At 34.6% G+C, this 16,568-nt stretch overlaps 1 protein-coding gene across 2 annotated transcripts; it reads left to right on the top strand.

Moving 5' to 3' along the window:
- Positions 1-764: 764 nt before the first annotated feature.
- Positions 765-16,351, top strand: wasf3b (WASP family member 3b). 2 transcript variants are annotated; one of them, XM_026200504.1, is made up of 9 exons: positions 765-870; positions 7,482-7,650; positions 10,708-10,842; positions 11,144-11,297; positions 12,262-12,379; positions 13,263-13,444; positions 13,522-13,776; positions 14,950-15,260; positions 15,798-16,351. In XM_026200504.1, the coding sequence occupies exons 2-9, from the start codon at positions 7,518-7,520 to the stop codon at positions 15,953-15,955; spliced, it is 1,446 nt and encodes a 481-aa protein (XP_026056289.1). In that variant the 5' UTR covers positions 765-870; positions 7,482-7,517; the 3' UTR covers positions 15,956-16,351. The 2 variants fall into 2 exon arrangements, with proteins under 2 accessions (XP_026056289.1, XP_026056290.1); XM_026200505.1 differs by having other exon boundaries at positions 778-870; positions 7,486-7,650.
- The last annotated feature ends 217 nt before the right edge of the window (positions 16,352-16,568 follow it).

The following is a 16,568-nucleotide window of genomic DNA, read 5'->3' on the forward strand; positions in this document are numbered from 1 at the left end:
TTTATTTCTTGATTGTCTATAGTAAAACTAGCCTTCCTTAAATTTGCTATTTTGGGCAGTCTTGGCCTTCTTGACTAAATCCAATTTTAGCTCATTGAAATTTATTAAATCTATATTTAATTACAGTGGTAATTGTTAAGCTATTTTATTAACTAATTTTACATTTTACATAAAAGTCACATTTATTTAACTCCTGGCTGAATGGCATCTTAAATTGAACTAAATCTTCAGTTCTGTGACCCAATGTTTAAAATTATTTTATTATTATTATTTTATACATTTAGAAAGTTTCATTTATTTTAATGTTTATCGCTCCAAGCCACATTAATCAGGGTTTTAAAATATGTCCAGACATATTGTCCCAGTTTTGGTAACAATCGATCAACATTTTCAGTCAACATTTCCCCCACCACTCATAGTTAGTGGACATTGCTGTCCCTCGCCCTATTTTAAACCATATTCACGATTACCAAACGTTTGTTAAAGTGCTGTTTAGAGTGTTTTCAATTATATTTGTGCTTATATAAGAAGTAGCCTTAGTTTTCTTAAGTATTTTCGCTGTGGTGTGTTTAAAGCCCACCTAATATCCCCAGATAGAGCCCGCCCTCACACAGCTGCCCTATCGTTTAATGACCTGGAAATCTCTGTCAATCATCTTTAGCCTCTCATCTGATAGGCTGAGTGCGACAAATGGTGGCGCGTTAAATTCCTTTTCTAAAATGCTGATTGGTGCGAACAACCCAATAAGCCCCGCCCCAAGCGGATTGTTTGGAATGGTCAGATGGACCGATGGAGACACAGGATGGCAATCCGGACCGCTGAAAGCCTGGATATGTGAGCGAATATAATTCTCAACAAAATTAATTTTTGGTAAGCATCAGTTACTTATTTTCGCTAATGTAGTTATTTTGTCATATTCCACTTGTTATATTTACTGTTTATTGCGCTTTATATAATAAATAGTACATGAGGTTTGGGTTTCTTTAGTGGGGAGTTTATTTTGATTTTATTTTTTAATTAATGCCGAGATTATGTTGATGATATAATTGTTGATGTTTTATTTTTGCTGTTTATTCTGTTATATTAACAATAACGTTGATATCGTGTATAATAACGAGCGTATGTTACGTGCCTTATACATTTATAATATGTCCTAAGAATAATAAAGTTTCAGATCAACATAGTCACGACTGAATGTGCTCTTTCAGTAAACTGTTATCAAATAATATCACACATAACATAATTCCGCAACTTTAAAATTTTAAGTGTTTAGTAATCAACAAACAGTAAAAACTTAAAGAATTGCACCCGAAAGTGTTCAAATATTATACACATACAGTGTTTTTAAGATAAGTCCTCGCTCACACTCGGAAGTCTCGGAGCAACTGGCTCGTGACATTCATGTGTGACGTGATCCGTGCTGAAATATTAATGCAGTCTAACGCGCAGAGATGCGCTGTACTTAAGTTATGAATAGCTAATGCATTGCCATCCAGGCTTTTCTACGTTTCAAACAGCGTTTTGAGAGTGAATGCGTGTCTCCCTCGTAAGTTTGGACAGGATGTGGCCTCCTGTGGTCACTGGATGGGTCTGAGGGACTTAAAAGCCTGTCAGCAGCACTAATGGGGCTCTAAACAGCTGATGCACACGAATTATTTGTATGTTTACATTATATTCCAGCATCTCAAACTGTCTGCTTCTGGTTATACACTCTTTTTCGCGTTATTATAAGATGGTAGGTTACATTTTGTCTGTCTGAAGTGCTCTTTATGTGTGTGGTTTTTGCAGTAGGCACAGATTCATGGAAAAAGAGGGCCGCTGAGAAGGAGAGAGAGGCAGGATTGCTTCTTTTATTTGAAGAAGAGAGAGGGTTGGGGGAGGGAACAGAACATGCATGGGAGAACTCCTCTGTTGCCCTGTGAACGGAGGGTTATTGTCCTGAGAACCTTTCAGAGTGGCTTCCCTGAGGTCCCCTGCCACTCGCCCTCCCCCATCCTCTCTTCTCTCTCTCTCTCTCTCTTGCACTTTTTCCTCTCATTCACTCTTCTTTCTGGATTGCTTCAGTACGGTTTATGTTCTTCCCACCCGAAACTGTTCACTTTCTCGTCTAACTATCTCACAAACTGCTTTTCATGCCACTCACACTCACATTCCTGTCTATTTGTCTGCTCTGTTTCTCTGGCCCCTCTCCGGACATGGTCCTAATTCAATGCCCTTTGTAATTAGTGTGGGTTGTGTCCATACTGCCTTGTGCTGCAGAATTACAATGCCATGGAGAATGGTACGCTTAATGAACACATTACAACACTCACAGACATGAACCTCATTAGACTACAACAACAGCAGTGTCTGAGTGCATGTGTGAGGCCTGGTGGCATCTCTGCAGCAAAGCTCAGGTCTCCTTGCAGAAGGCAGTTTGTTTGTCGTTTTCACTTTTAAATGGGAAGCGCACTGGTTTGGAAGGCGGTGTCTAAGAACAATGGACTTTGTGGCCACTTGCATGATGTTACTAGAGTAAATGTATCAAACTACAGTTCTTATGCATGTTAAACAATTATTGTTCAGGTTTAGTTTCTGAGTGTTATTATGTGCAGGTCTACATGAAATAAATAAAGCTCCACAAATGTCTACTGAATTTAAGTACGCATTATGTATATTAATGTTTATGAAATGTTGTGGCTAATTTAAAAATGCATCCATTCAGGGCCGTGCACAGACCTTTTGAGGGGCATGTGCTGAAACTGAAAAAGGGCACCCCCCCCCCCTTTTATATCAAGATTATTTAGTAAGCCTGCATAAAAGGAAGAAATGGTCACATCTTCATGACAAATTCAATAACACAAAATAATAGTCTCAAAAGCTTTAGATTTATTCACGATTAATAACGACCATAATAATATTAGATAATTAGATAATATAGATAAACAGGGTTTTAAGGGCTTCTTTAAACCTAATACAACAGCAACCTTCTGTGAGCCATGTATCTGGCAAAAATTTGATACTGTGGTGGACCAGGGATGTTGGTCTCTTGAAGGTCTCTTATTCACTACACTTTCCCTAAAATAAGCCAGCAATGAAAAAATAAATAAAAATAGTGAAAAGTACAGTTGCAGTGAAAAGCATTTCTGAAGGATCACGTGACACTGAAGAGTACTGAACTGGAGTAATGATGCTGAAAATTCAGCTTTGATCACAAAAATAAATTACATTTTAAAATATTCAAATAGAAAACAGTTATTTGAAATTGTAAAAATATTACACAATATTACTGATTTTGCTGTATTTTGGATCAAATAAATGAAGCCTTGGAATGAATCATGAATTACATTCTGCATGATAAAATATAAAGATTTCAGTGATCTTCTGTAATTTTTTTTTTTTTTTTTTTTGTTACTACTAAATTACTGTAGTAAAACAATGTTTTACAACATTTTATACATGTGAGGACGAGCGGAGAGTATACCATAACATGATTAGCCTAAATGTTAATAAATTAAGTGTATCAGCAATCATAAATCAAAAAAGAAATTTATTATCAGGTGACGAGGATCACTCGTCGCTTTGTGTAGGTTCCAGTACGAAACAGCGCGGGGGGCGCACCTGTTATGATTTTCCGATGGTAAAAACAAATTATATGTTGTTGTATTACTTATCAATTTATCGTTTTTGACCAGTGAATGTGTGCAAATGTTGTTGTTTTTCTGTCCGTCATTAAAACGGCGACGGCGCCTGCCGCTGCCGGGATCACATTACATTTTCTTCTAGGTTACAAATTCGTTTTTGTAGCTATATAGACGGAGCGCTCAGTTTTTCCTGTGGTAAAATGCATTTGGCCAAAATAGCATTTTATTAAAGATGAAATGCAACTGTATGCACAGGCTATTTAAGTGCTGGCTATGACTAGATGGCAAATGCTAGCCCTCTCTCTCAGGCGACGTCCCACATGTCTCAGTGAGTCAGTCAGACATCAAATAAATAAAATATGAGCCTTTATAGACATAGTGTTTAGTAGTACTTATTCAAACAACAAGATATTTATTTACCCTTCGCAAAACTTTGTTCAGCTCAGCTGTTGTCTATCGTGCGGCTGCTGTGGAACTTCAGTTGATTCAATGAATATAGAGGGGGCGGAGTCATCAGCTTACTGACAGCTTGAGGATCGAATAAGATTTACACAAGCTCGTTTTAAGAACTTTCATTTGCTAAATATTTGTAAAACAGACAGACAGATGTAAAGGGTGACCAATAGCATTGATAAAAAATAAAATAAAAAAAAAAACACCACCAAAAAAAGGGCACTTCGGAGTGTAAGGGCAAAAAGGGCATGTGCTCTGCACAGGTTGAGCCCTACCTGTGCACGTGCCTGCATCCATTGGCCTTTGAGATACATGTGGGCATGTGTGAATCTATTTTATGTAATTCTGCAAATTGTTACATATTTTAAAAAAATATATATTTTAAATCTATTTTGCAGAATTTGGTTATTCTCAGGGTTGGATTTATGTTTGTTACATTTGTGTTTATTAAAGCTTAACACATTTTGCTTTTTATAAGTATATTTTATGTAATTCTACATAAATAGTTTTAGATATATATTTCCAAATTAGATTTTTTTTTTTAATGGAATTGTGTCATTCCCAATGTTGCATTTGTTTAATTAATGTTTTGGCCCAGTTAATGATGCTGTTATATGACTTTCACCATTTTAACATTTTTATATATATATATATTTATATACATAATTTTTTTTTTTCTTTATTAACAATATTGACCAAATATAAACCAATTTTTTAGAATCCAGTCATTCTCAAAGTTGCATGCATTTTTGTTAAACGTTAAAACACATTTAACACACTTTATCTTTTATGAATACATTTTACAGAATTCTGTAATTCTCAATGTTGCATTTACGTTTATTAAATGTATTGGCCAATTAATAATGTTTTTAGCTGCCTTTTAGTTGCAATTTATATATTAAAAAAATCTTAAAAATAAATAAATATATAAATATAAACATACATATTCATAAACGTAAAATTAAGTTTTATGTAATTCTGTCTTTCATAATGTTGCATGTGCTTTTATCGAATGTTTTACCTAATTTAGTAATACTATTAGCTGCCTTTCAGCTCCATTTAACACATTTTACCACAAATAAACCACATTTGATAGAAAAACATCATAGAAAAGGTGGAAAAGTCAGTGGATTCCATCTGAGCCTGGTTTCAGGGAGTAGTCACAAGTTGCATTCATAGCTATGTTTAGATTGTACAAGCGGGATATGAGAGGAAATAAGTGGTTACATAGCAGTATTTCAATGTTGTGATTGTGTGCAAATGAACTTGCTTTACACCCCTACTGCATCATTGTTTTAGCTGTTTGGGACGACAGGAAGTTAGAGATGTGACACAGAGAGGAACAGGAAGTGGAGAGTTGGGTGTGGAGCTGGAAAACAGGAAGCAGGGAAAGAGGCAGATAAGATGACCTCTGAGAAGCTGTCCCACCATCCCTTTTTTCTTGTCCCTAATCTTTGACTTTCAACCCCCCTTAGCCAATCACACAGCAGATGGCCTCTCTGCTGGCCAATCACTGTGGGGGTTATTGTTTCACAGATGGGAGCATTCTGTCATGGCGTCCAGTTGAACCAGATGACACGGCTTAGTTAGGCTACTTATGTGAGGGATGAGAAACTTTGCACATGGAAATGCACAACATTTATTTTGTGTCATGCATAGACAAAAAGCAGCAAGCTGTCTTAAAACATATGAGTAAAATATAATATGGAATTATAAAATGCAATAATATTATACCATATTGGTTTGACTGTATTTAACATAAATAACTTCACAGAAGACCATGTTTAAATAAGTGCTGTCAAACGATTAATCGTGATTAATCGCATCCAAAATAAAAGTTTTTGTTTACATTATGTGTGCTGTGTATATTTATTATGTACTGTATATATAAATACACATACATGCATGTATATATTTCAGAAAAATCTGTTGTTTATATATTAAATATATTTATAATATAAATTCTTTGAATACAAATATAGACGTAAATATAAAAATATATTTATACTGTGTGTGTGTATTTATATATACATAAATATACACAGAACGCGCACAAATTTAGTGCAAACAAATTGTTATGGTTCGGTTTTTGCAATTCTGTAGAAGTTTTTGATTTCATATCTATTATATATATTTTAAATGATGTAAAGATGTCTGAGACAATATGGGGAAATATGAATAAATAATAAGAATAAATAATGAATAAAAATAAATATATGGGGAAACATAGAAGCTCATATATTTAGCATCATTACTCCAGTTTTCAGTGTCACATGATCCTGCAGAAATCATTCTAATATTCTGATGTACATTTTCATCTAGTCATTTAGCAGAGCCTTTTATCCAAAGATTAAATGTATAATATATATATCATATACAGTATATAATAAAAAATGTTGAAAACCGTTTTTGCTGCTTAATATGTTTGTGAAAACCTACATTTTATTTCAGGATTCTGGAACAGGATTGTATAATGAATAGAAATTTCAAATGAACAGAATTTATTTGGAATCGAAATCTCTTGTAATACTATAAAATCTTATTTGTGTCACTTTTTATAAATTGAATGCATCCTTGCTAAATATATATATATATTTCTGACCCAAATCAATTCATTTTTATAAAATCTTAGAGACGCCAGACTTTTGAACTGCAGTATATATAATTCTCAAGTTATCATGTTTTAACTCTGTATTCAGTATGAAATTTTAAATAATGTAAAACAAAAAAGTGAAAAATAATTATTTAGGATATTATATTACTATAATCAATTAAAATCTTTTATTATAGATTTTGTTAATAAAAAAAAAGTGTAAAAAGAAAGAAATAATATTGTTTCCTGATTGCCGCACGTCATGCAAACCAAATAATGTACCTTGAATTCAGTAGACTATGATTAGAAGTGAGAATGTCATCTGTTTCCTTAAACAAATGATGAGTTTGCATCTCTTGTTGTCCTTTGATCTACAGCTGGGCAGCTCGGATGATGAACAGGATTACTTTGACGGTATCTTCTTTTCTTAATGCTTTGTAATCCTTCCATCCGGGGCTGCTTGTGAAGGGAGTTACAGTCGGCATTTCTGTTTGTGTTGGAACGGATTGAGCTTCATTTGTGTTGAACGTTAGGCGTGTGATTTCAGAGTCAGAGGTCAGTGTGGGTTTTGACCAGTGTAAGAGGGTTAACCAAAATCCGAGTTACTCAGTTCCCTTTTCTTGATCTCCAACTGTCCCAGTTTCATTGCAATGTTCACTCTCTCTCAATGTGTGGGTGTCTGTTATATAATATGAGCTTTTTCCAAATACATCTGAAAACTGATGATAGATAGACCTTGCCTTCATACCTCAGCAGAAGTCTGTGCACATATGCGTGTTTTTAAATCCAGTGTTTGGGTTTTGTCTGGGCAGGTAGAGTGCGCTGCGGCTGTATAAGGGTCAGCAGTCATGCCGCTGGTGAAGAGAAACATTGAGCCCAGGCACCTGTGCCGCGGGGTGCTACCGGAGGGCATCGGCAGCGAGCTGGAGTGTGTGATGAACAACACACTCTCATCCATCATACGCCAACTCAGCAGTCTCAGTAAGTTACAAAATCATTTTCTTTCTTTAACACCTGGCTAATTTGGGACTCAGTTTTAGCTTCTGTTGTTGTTGATCGACGCTAATTAGCATTAGTAAGGACTAATCCTAATCCAAAATTAAATTGGTGCTTTACAAATTTAATTTGTGCATTAGAGACTCTTTTTTTTGTGATAATAGTATAGGAATAAACAATTCTTCTGCCAAAGTAGTTGTTCGTAAACTTAATTTTTGCTGTGTGCAGTAGTAGGCAATTTGCTGTAGTAATATGAAGGCAGTGCCTTTATAAGCATTTTAAATTAAGCATGCATTAATTAAGCATTAATACATCTTGTATTTTGGTGTCTGTAAGATTTGTAAAAGTTTTTGAAGGAAGCGCTCACCTAGGCTGCATTTATTTGATCAAAAATATAGTAATAAAAGTAACAATGTGAAATATTATTGCAATTTGAAATTACTGTTTTCTATTTCAATCAATTTTAAAATGTTATTTATTTTAGCATCATCACTCCAGTCTTCAGAAATCATTCTAATATGCTAATTTGCTGCTCAAGAAACAAATTTTGTTATTATCAATGTTGAAAATAGTTTTATACTTTTTTTTCCCAAGATTCCTTGATTATTAGTCTGTAATGTAAGTCTTTACTGTCACTTTTGATTAATTTTAGCATCCATGCTGAATAAAAACATATATAAAAAATAATAATAATAAAAAACATAATGGCCCGAAATATACATTTGAAAGGGCATAAATATATTTGTAAACAATTTTTCTCCCAAAAGGGAGTTATTAAAGCTAACATTTGGGGACATTTCTCAGTTATTTTGTCCCAAACATTGTGCTTGATCACTTAGTGGTCAACTCTTTTAGTTGCATGCATTAAAGGAATAATCCACCCAAAAGTGCACCTTCATGCATCTTTAAAACAAAAATGAAGATATATTTGATGAAATCAGTGGTTCAACAGTAATGTTATGAAGCTACAAGAATAGCTACTTTTTGTGCACAAAGAATGGTGACACAGAAGAGAAGTTGAATAAAGTCATTAATTTTTGTTTTCTTTGCAAACAAAAAGTATTCTCGGTGATTTGTAAAATGACAGTTGAAGCCCTGATGTCACATGGACTATTTTAACCACGTCCTTTCTACCTTTCTGAGCCTGACAATGTTTTAGTTTCATTTTCATCTATACAGAGTCATCAATCTTTTGGATTTAATCAAAACATATCTTAATGTCTACAGAAAATATCTATAGAAAATGTAAAAAATCTTGATGCTTTTACTATACTTCATTACATTACTCTAAAACGTCCATTTCTTATTGATTTTAGACATTTGGTTTGTTTTCCAACTCTGTGTACACTATAATTTAGTGATCCAGTTGTAGTAGTATCTTCAGCTCACGATGCTAGAGAGAATCTCCTTAATAATAATTCCTCGGGACACTACATCTGCATTACATAAGACCATTATCTTCAAAACATGTCTTCTGAATGGACAAGTCTTTCGCTTTTTATCCAGCTACTGATTTGTGCATCCATCTGTCCTCTGTTGTTTTTTCCATCCACCTGTTCTGTAACTCCCCAGCTGACCCTGAAATCCCCTCAAGCGTCTTTACTGTGCCTCTGCTAGCGGTGTTTAGTGGATGCCTGTAGAAGGAGAGGGCCTTCAGTAGCAGCTGTGTGGATTAAATATAAATGACAGCCCATTGGACTTGAAGGCAGAGCTGTAGACGATGTGTGCGTGTGACAAAAATAGCTTGTGCATGTCTGGAAACATGCTTTTCATGTGTTGGTGGGTGTAGTACTGTGCGTGATGTGTGGTATATGTGTGTGTGTGTGTGTGTGTGCACACACACTGGGTCGTAGGCCAGGAATTTGTAAGGAACAGACACTTTTCCTTCCTGTAAATATTTTCCTGTGTGCTTTTGTTAAACACACAGTAATCAATAGCCCTAGTTGAGGTGGTAAAATTAAGTGTATTTGTTTTTCTTTTCAAACGTTTCTCCAACACACACAAGTCTGTAAAAGTGTAGCCTAAGGTATTATATTAATATAAAGGAGTTTTTCACAGGTGTTGTATTGTGTGGTGTTTTTAGGCTTGAAAGAAATGTAAACTTAACGGAAAAGGTCCTTGTAATTTTCTGCCAGAACATTATCCCTTTTTCCATCGATTTCTTTTTTCTTTCATGTTTTTTCGAACAGGCCCAGAATCTAAAAGTAGCTTATTTATATTTCCTTTCCTTAATGTCCTGTCTTTTCTGTATTTTATGTATGTGAAGCCTCAGATTTTAAACACAGATTTTTTTTTAAATAATGTAATGTGTATTATGAATAACTGAATAATTTATAATAATATAATAATTTATAATAATATAACAAATAATTCATGTAAATATTAATAAAAGGAAATGTATAATTTATATAATTTAGTTAATAACAGGAACTTTTATGTAACTTTATTTTATTAAATAATAGTTACGTTTAATTATTATTAATATTAGTAAATTATTTTGTTAATTATTATGATTAATTAGTATTTTATGTGTGTGTGTGTGTGTGTGTGTGTGTGTATATATATATATATATATATATATATATATATATATATATATATATATATATATATATATATATATATATATATATATTGTTATTATATTAAAATGAGCTATATAATAAGTTATTGGTTCACTAAAATTATTATTTTTTTTTTTTACACCTAGTCTTTCAGTCTTCAAAAATAGGCATAAACATTATGTGAACTGTTACATTTTAAAAGCAAAAAACATTAAAGAGGGAAATAAATGTAGATATTTGTGTGGAAGTAATTCAAGTACTGTACATTTACAGAAAATTACAGCTGTGCCACTGCTGTCATGTCATGTCCACTCCAACAAACTATTTGCTTCTAATAAGATTTTATTTAAAATGTGAGTACTTGCTTGCCGAGGTGACAGTAGTATCATTAAAGATTTTGAGCTGAAATATATATACATTAAATATATTCATATTATGTCTTTTCCTCACTTCACCGTGTTCTTCTCTTACTTGAAAGGTAAACATGCTGAAGACATATTCGGAGAGCTCTTCAATGAGGCAAACATGTTCTATTTGCGGGCGAACTCTCTGCAGGATCGGATTGACCGACTTGCCGTCAAGGTCACGCAGCTGGACTCAACGGTTGAGGAGGGTGAGTCTGTTTCTGGGAAACAAGGGCTCAGGGTCATTCCTCAATACACGGTAACAATTCGTCCCAGAAACACTTCTCTGCGGTTATATAGCTCCAGTGCCAGATCAATACCACTGTATCCCTCCAAACCCAAAATCAACAAAAAATAAATAATGCACAAATTTCATGACGTTCCTCTATTACCCACACCAAAGCGTGCACTCACCTCTGTTTTCAATGAAAGATCAATACTAGAGTTTACTTTACACTCTCTGGAGGGCTGGTGTAATCAATCTCTCTGTTTCTCCTTCACCCTGTGCAGTCTCTCTTCAGGACATAAACATGAGGAAGGCTTTTAAAAGCTCTACCATACAGGACCAGAAGGTGGTGTCCAAGAACAGCGTACCGAACCCGGTGATGGAGATGTACAATCTGAGTGATAAACCACCTCCTCTTAATATTCTCTCACCCTACAGGTGTGTGTACAACACGTTTGGGTCCGATTTTGCAAACCAAATGGTGAAAATCACTTTGTTAATCACTTTTTACATTTCTATTTGAAATGACTATAATAAATAATAATAACAATGACAATACTATAATACAGTTTATTATTATATTATATAATTATAATGATATAAAAGGTCTGCATTCAGTATTTGCATATTAAATAGTTATTGGTCTTTACATCTGTTTAATCATATGTACCCAGTTGTGTTTGCCAGTGAGTAGTAGAGGACTTCATTTAATCCCTAAAACATACATTTTTCCAAATCTTAAACTCAGACATTATTCTTTTACTGCCTCGGCAGATTAGACTGGTCAGAAAATACCATTGAATATACCATAAATAAATGAGGTATTAATGCTTTCCCAAAATATTAATAGGTATTAGAAGTACGGAGTATTAGAAGTTCTGTACATAGATGAATGTACAGAAGTCTCTTTAAGGAATATAGAGCAGTGATGAATTCTTAAAGCGGCAGATGTAGTTCATGTGAGTGCTAGTTCTCAAGGTAAGGGAATATAGGCCACTCATGAATACTTTAACAGATCTAATGCAGAATGTGTGGAGCAAATATTTCAAGGGACAGTGGCTGCGCTCTGACTCATCTTTTTTCTGTCTGTTCGGCTGTATGCGCTTTACAAAGTAGTTGGCGATTTTGCATAAATGATTAATGGCCAATTAATAGCACTTTTGGAAAAACCAGCCAGTCAGAAAAGATGCATCAAGATGCTTTTAACATCCTTTTCTCATCTGAAGAGGTCTATAAAAGCCAGCTTTCTGAATAGGAACGGTTACATAAATGCATCTGGAACCAAATTTATCACCCTCTTTGTTTTATTGAGAGATTAATTGAGAAAAGTTTTTTACAATAGTTTTGAATAATAAAAATCAATCCCGAAAATTATTTTTTTAATTAAAAATGTTTTTCCCAGAGATGATGATAAAGAGGGGCTCAAGTTCTACACTGACCCCTCCTACTTCTTTGACCTGTGGAAGGAGAAGATGCTACAGGACACAGAAGACAAGAGGAAAGAGAAGAGACGACAGAAGGTTGAAAACTTTTTCTTTCTTTCTTTCTTTCTGCTTTGGCTGGATGACCATTTTCCACAAGTTGATATGACTCTTTAGGGTTTTAATGAAATGTCTATAACATAATTTTGATCTGAGACACTGCTTATGATTTATTGGGATTAAAAAAAAAATTCATCATTCAATCATTAGACACATTTCAGTTGTGAAACAAAATATAAAATTACATTTTGCATCCGAAGACCCCTTTAAAGAAATTTTATTTATTTATCTATTTATCAAGGATGCATTTAAATGATTAAAAGTGACACTAAAGACATTTATTATGTTACAAAAAATATCTAAAACAAATGGTGTTCTTTATGAACTTCTATTCATCGAAAAATCTAAGTTTTCATCATTAACATTAATAAGAACTATTTCTTGAGCAGCAAATAAGCACGCTAGAATGATTTTCTGTAGCATCTCGTCACACTTAAGGCTGCTGAAAATTCAGCTTTGCCTTCACAGGAATAAAATATTTTTTTAAATGTATTTAAATAGGAAACAGCTAATTTAAATTGTAATAATATTTCATAACATTACTGTTTTTACAGTATTTTTTTTTTTATATTAAAAAAATGCAGCCTTGATCAGACTTTATTTAAAAACATTACACAATCTTACCAACCCAAACTTACTGGTATTGTATGGTGAAATCAAACCGTATACTGTATGGTGTATCTTTTGTCAAACCTCGCATTCCACATAAATGTATATTAAATATCAAATATGTTGTGACTAGCTGTGATTGTGTCCCATTATGCAGCATTTCGCTGAGCCTAGTTATACATAGTATAATAGTCATTCATGAGGTGATATGTGATAATTAAACATCTCTCTGTCACTTGATACTTTGCGACAGGAGCAGAGGCGATGTGTGGATGGCACACTGCAGAGAGAGGTGAAGAAGGTGCGTAAAGCGAGAAACCGCAGGCAGGAATGGAACATGATGGCCTTCGATAAGGAACTGAGACCTGATCATCGACATTCCCACACTGTGCACAGAGGAGGCTCCACGGAGGGCCCCATGTCCCCAGAACACAGGTAACACAGCCTGTACATGCACTTAAATACACACATATAAACTCAGGTTGATTTAATTAACTTCATAACTCATGCAGGTCTCACGGAGATCATGCAGACCATGGTTATCTGTCTATGGCCAATCATGCTGGCTATGCGCACACTTACTCGGGGCCTCCACCCAGTATGGCAGCCCTGTCAGCTCATAGCCACATGAGTATGGACCAGGATTACCGGGGAGGGTCTATGGCTTACCGTTCTGGCACACTGGGTCGTCCGCACCAGGCTCCGCCCCCTCCACCAGCATCAAACACCGTTAATGGCTCTATGACCCTCCCACCTGTCGACTACAGGTTTGTCATTTTTATGTAGATTAATTGATTAGTTGTGAACAAACTTGGTTGTTGGTCTGTAATGTTTATCAGATTTTTTTTTTTCAAACTTGAAAACTTTGAAAGTTTCTCCATACCAGGAGGCGTTTAAACCACAGGGGTGGTAGGGGGTCCATGGAAAATTTAGGAGAGCATTTTCTAATGTGTATTTTTAAGTTTGTTAAAATTTATGTGTGAATTTATATATTAAATTTTATAATATTACTGTTACACTATATGAATTTCTAATGACTTTTCAGAAATGATGAGAGATAATATTTAAAAACTTTTCAAAATGAATCAGAATGAATCAGAATTATTTTTATTCTAATACAATATTTTATCAAATATTGCATGTAGTTTAGAAAAATAAAATTTTAAAAAAATATAAATGAATATAATAATATATTTGTATAAATATAATAATATATAATCTAATAAAGAAATGTTGTCAAATGTAAAATAATATTTTTAGTAATATTTTACCAAATAAAATATTCAATATAAATATTTCAATTTAAAAGCCGATTCTTTTCTTTTGTTAATATTTTGTCTCTATAATAAAACAATATTATATAAAATTATATTATATAATTATATGATAAAAGATGCAGTTATAGTTTTTATTAATATTATGAATCTAGTTTTAAAGTTGTACTTGTTTTGTTGTTTATGGCTAGCTTATGTTTATATATATATATATAAAATTAATTTTGATTTCCTTTTTAGCTTTTTTAATACATGAAGTTAAACTAAATGAGGAATGTTGAATAAAAAAATTAAACTAGATTAAAACGTTTTTACATTCATTTTATTTCGCTTAACGTTAACAAAATGTGTTCATGAAATGGGTGTTGTTTCAGTTTTAGCTTTAGTTAACTATAATAGTCAACATTTGAAGTGGATCAAAAAAGTTAATCAAAGTTGCCCTAAGACTTCGATGAAAGGTTTTGATCCCTTCAGATGCTGACTAGTGTAGAATAACCCTGTCTTGGTATCAGTTTGAAACCACCTGCTCTATATTGTACACATGCAAATTCTGCCACCTAATGGTCAACATGTTTGTGACAAGCAGTCAGACATTTTACTTCTGAATTTATATAGCATAAGTTGAATTACATGAAAAAGCATTTAATTTCCTTCCTCTCTTGACAGTGTTGATTACATGAATTCTGGGCCACTGCCTCCACCACCAGCTGTCATCCCATCAGCACAAACTGCTTTTGCTATGCCGCCCATGGGACCGGTCCCGCATCCAGGACATCTAGGACCAATGGGAGCAGTCGCTGGCTATGCCACATCCGTTCCACCTACCTCTGGACCAATGGCTGCCCATCCTCCACCAATAGCCCCACCCCCTCCCCCCAGTGCAGCCCAATCCATCACTCCCAAACGGCCCTCTGTGCCTAATGAGGCCCAGCCCATGAACGACGCCCGTAGTGACCTGCTCGCAGCTATAAGAATGGGTACGTAATGTGTTTAGGTCATGAACATAAGCATTTCACTTATTAAACATAAACATCTTTTCCTTGATCATTGGTATATGATCTTTATTATATATATATGTGTGTGTGTGTAATTTCATTTAATTCATGCTGTCAAATCGATATATATTGTTTATATCAATTTGTTTCTATAAATTGCAGCAGTGCATAATGCATCATTTCCTGAAAAAGATAAACAATCACTGCATGAATCAAATTTCTGACAATTTTGTTTTCCACGCATCCGCTTCTTATTATATCCCAGCATGTGGGCAGAAACAAATCATATAGGACAGTGGAATCGCTCCCTGTAACATAAACTTCTCCTCCTACACTCATCTACAGTATCTCACAGGAAACTGACTTGACTCATTTGCATCAAGTTAAACTTCCATCAACTTTGTTGAACTGCCAGAGACGCCCACATTGCATCGCACACCCCCACTATTGTTCATCTCTCATCGAAAATCAATGTGGTTAATGAGTTGTTAATTGTGTTTATGTTTGTTTGTTCTGCAGGCATCCAGCTGAAAAAAGTTCAAGAGCAGCAGGAGCAGCAGGCGAAACACGAGCCGGTGGGCAATGACGTCGCAACTATCTTGTCTCGCCGCATCGCTGTGGAATACAGTGACTCTGAAGATGAATCTGAGCTTGAGGACAACGACTGGTCTGACTGAAACAATACTAATGTGCAAAATTCACAGACACTTACTCTCTAACTCACCTGCGAACGTTAACATTGCATTTCCCATACACACAATCATCTTGTACAGAATGCATAAAGGCACGATAGGCTGTCTGTATTATGAAACACTAAAATAGTCAATCTTTTCCCTGAACTACCACGTATGATGCTTTTTCAATTTTTCTAATGCTTTTTAATGCAACATTTAATAAATTATATGGACATACTGTATTTAGTGAATAGCAACTCGAACTAAAGATAAATGAAGCATGTTGAGGTCAGAAGTTTCTGCATGAACGTTTCTATGTATGTTGAGAAACGCTGCGGTCAGTATAATTATATTTGTGTGAACTGACTCGAGGAATTTGATTAAACTACCTGAAATGTGTCCGCTCAGTGATGTCTGGTTTCTGTGTGCGTGTGGCAGTAGCGACAATAAAAATCTGACGAATTACATTAAACCGCTCTCAGAGTGTCTTCGTCATGGAATCAGGACAGTTTTGATTCCGAGACTCGTGTCTCTATGGAAACAGTACAGCTGAGACTGGGAATCGCCATGGCAACAGTGGATTTGAGGCAGTCGGCCAATTGATGTGCGAGTGTGA

This window comes from Carassius auratus, chromosome 24, assembly GCF_003368295.1.
Source record: "Carassius auratus strain Wakin chromosome 24, ASM336829v1, whole genome shotgun sequence".
NCBI lineage: Eukaryota > Metazoa > Chordata > Actinopteri > Cypriniformes > Cyprinidae > Carassius > Carassius auratus.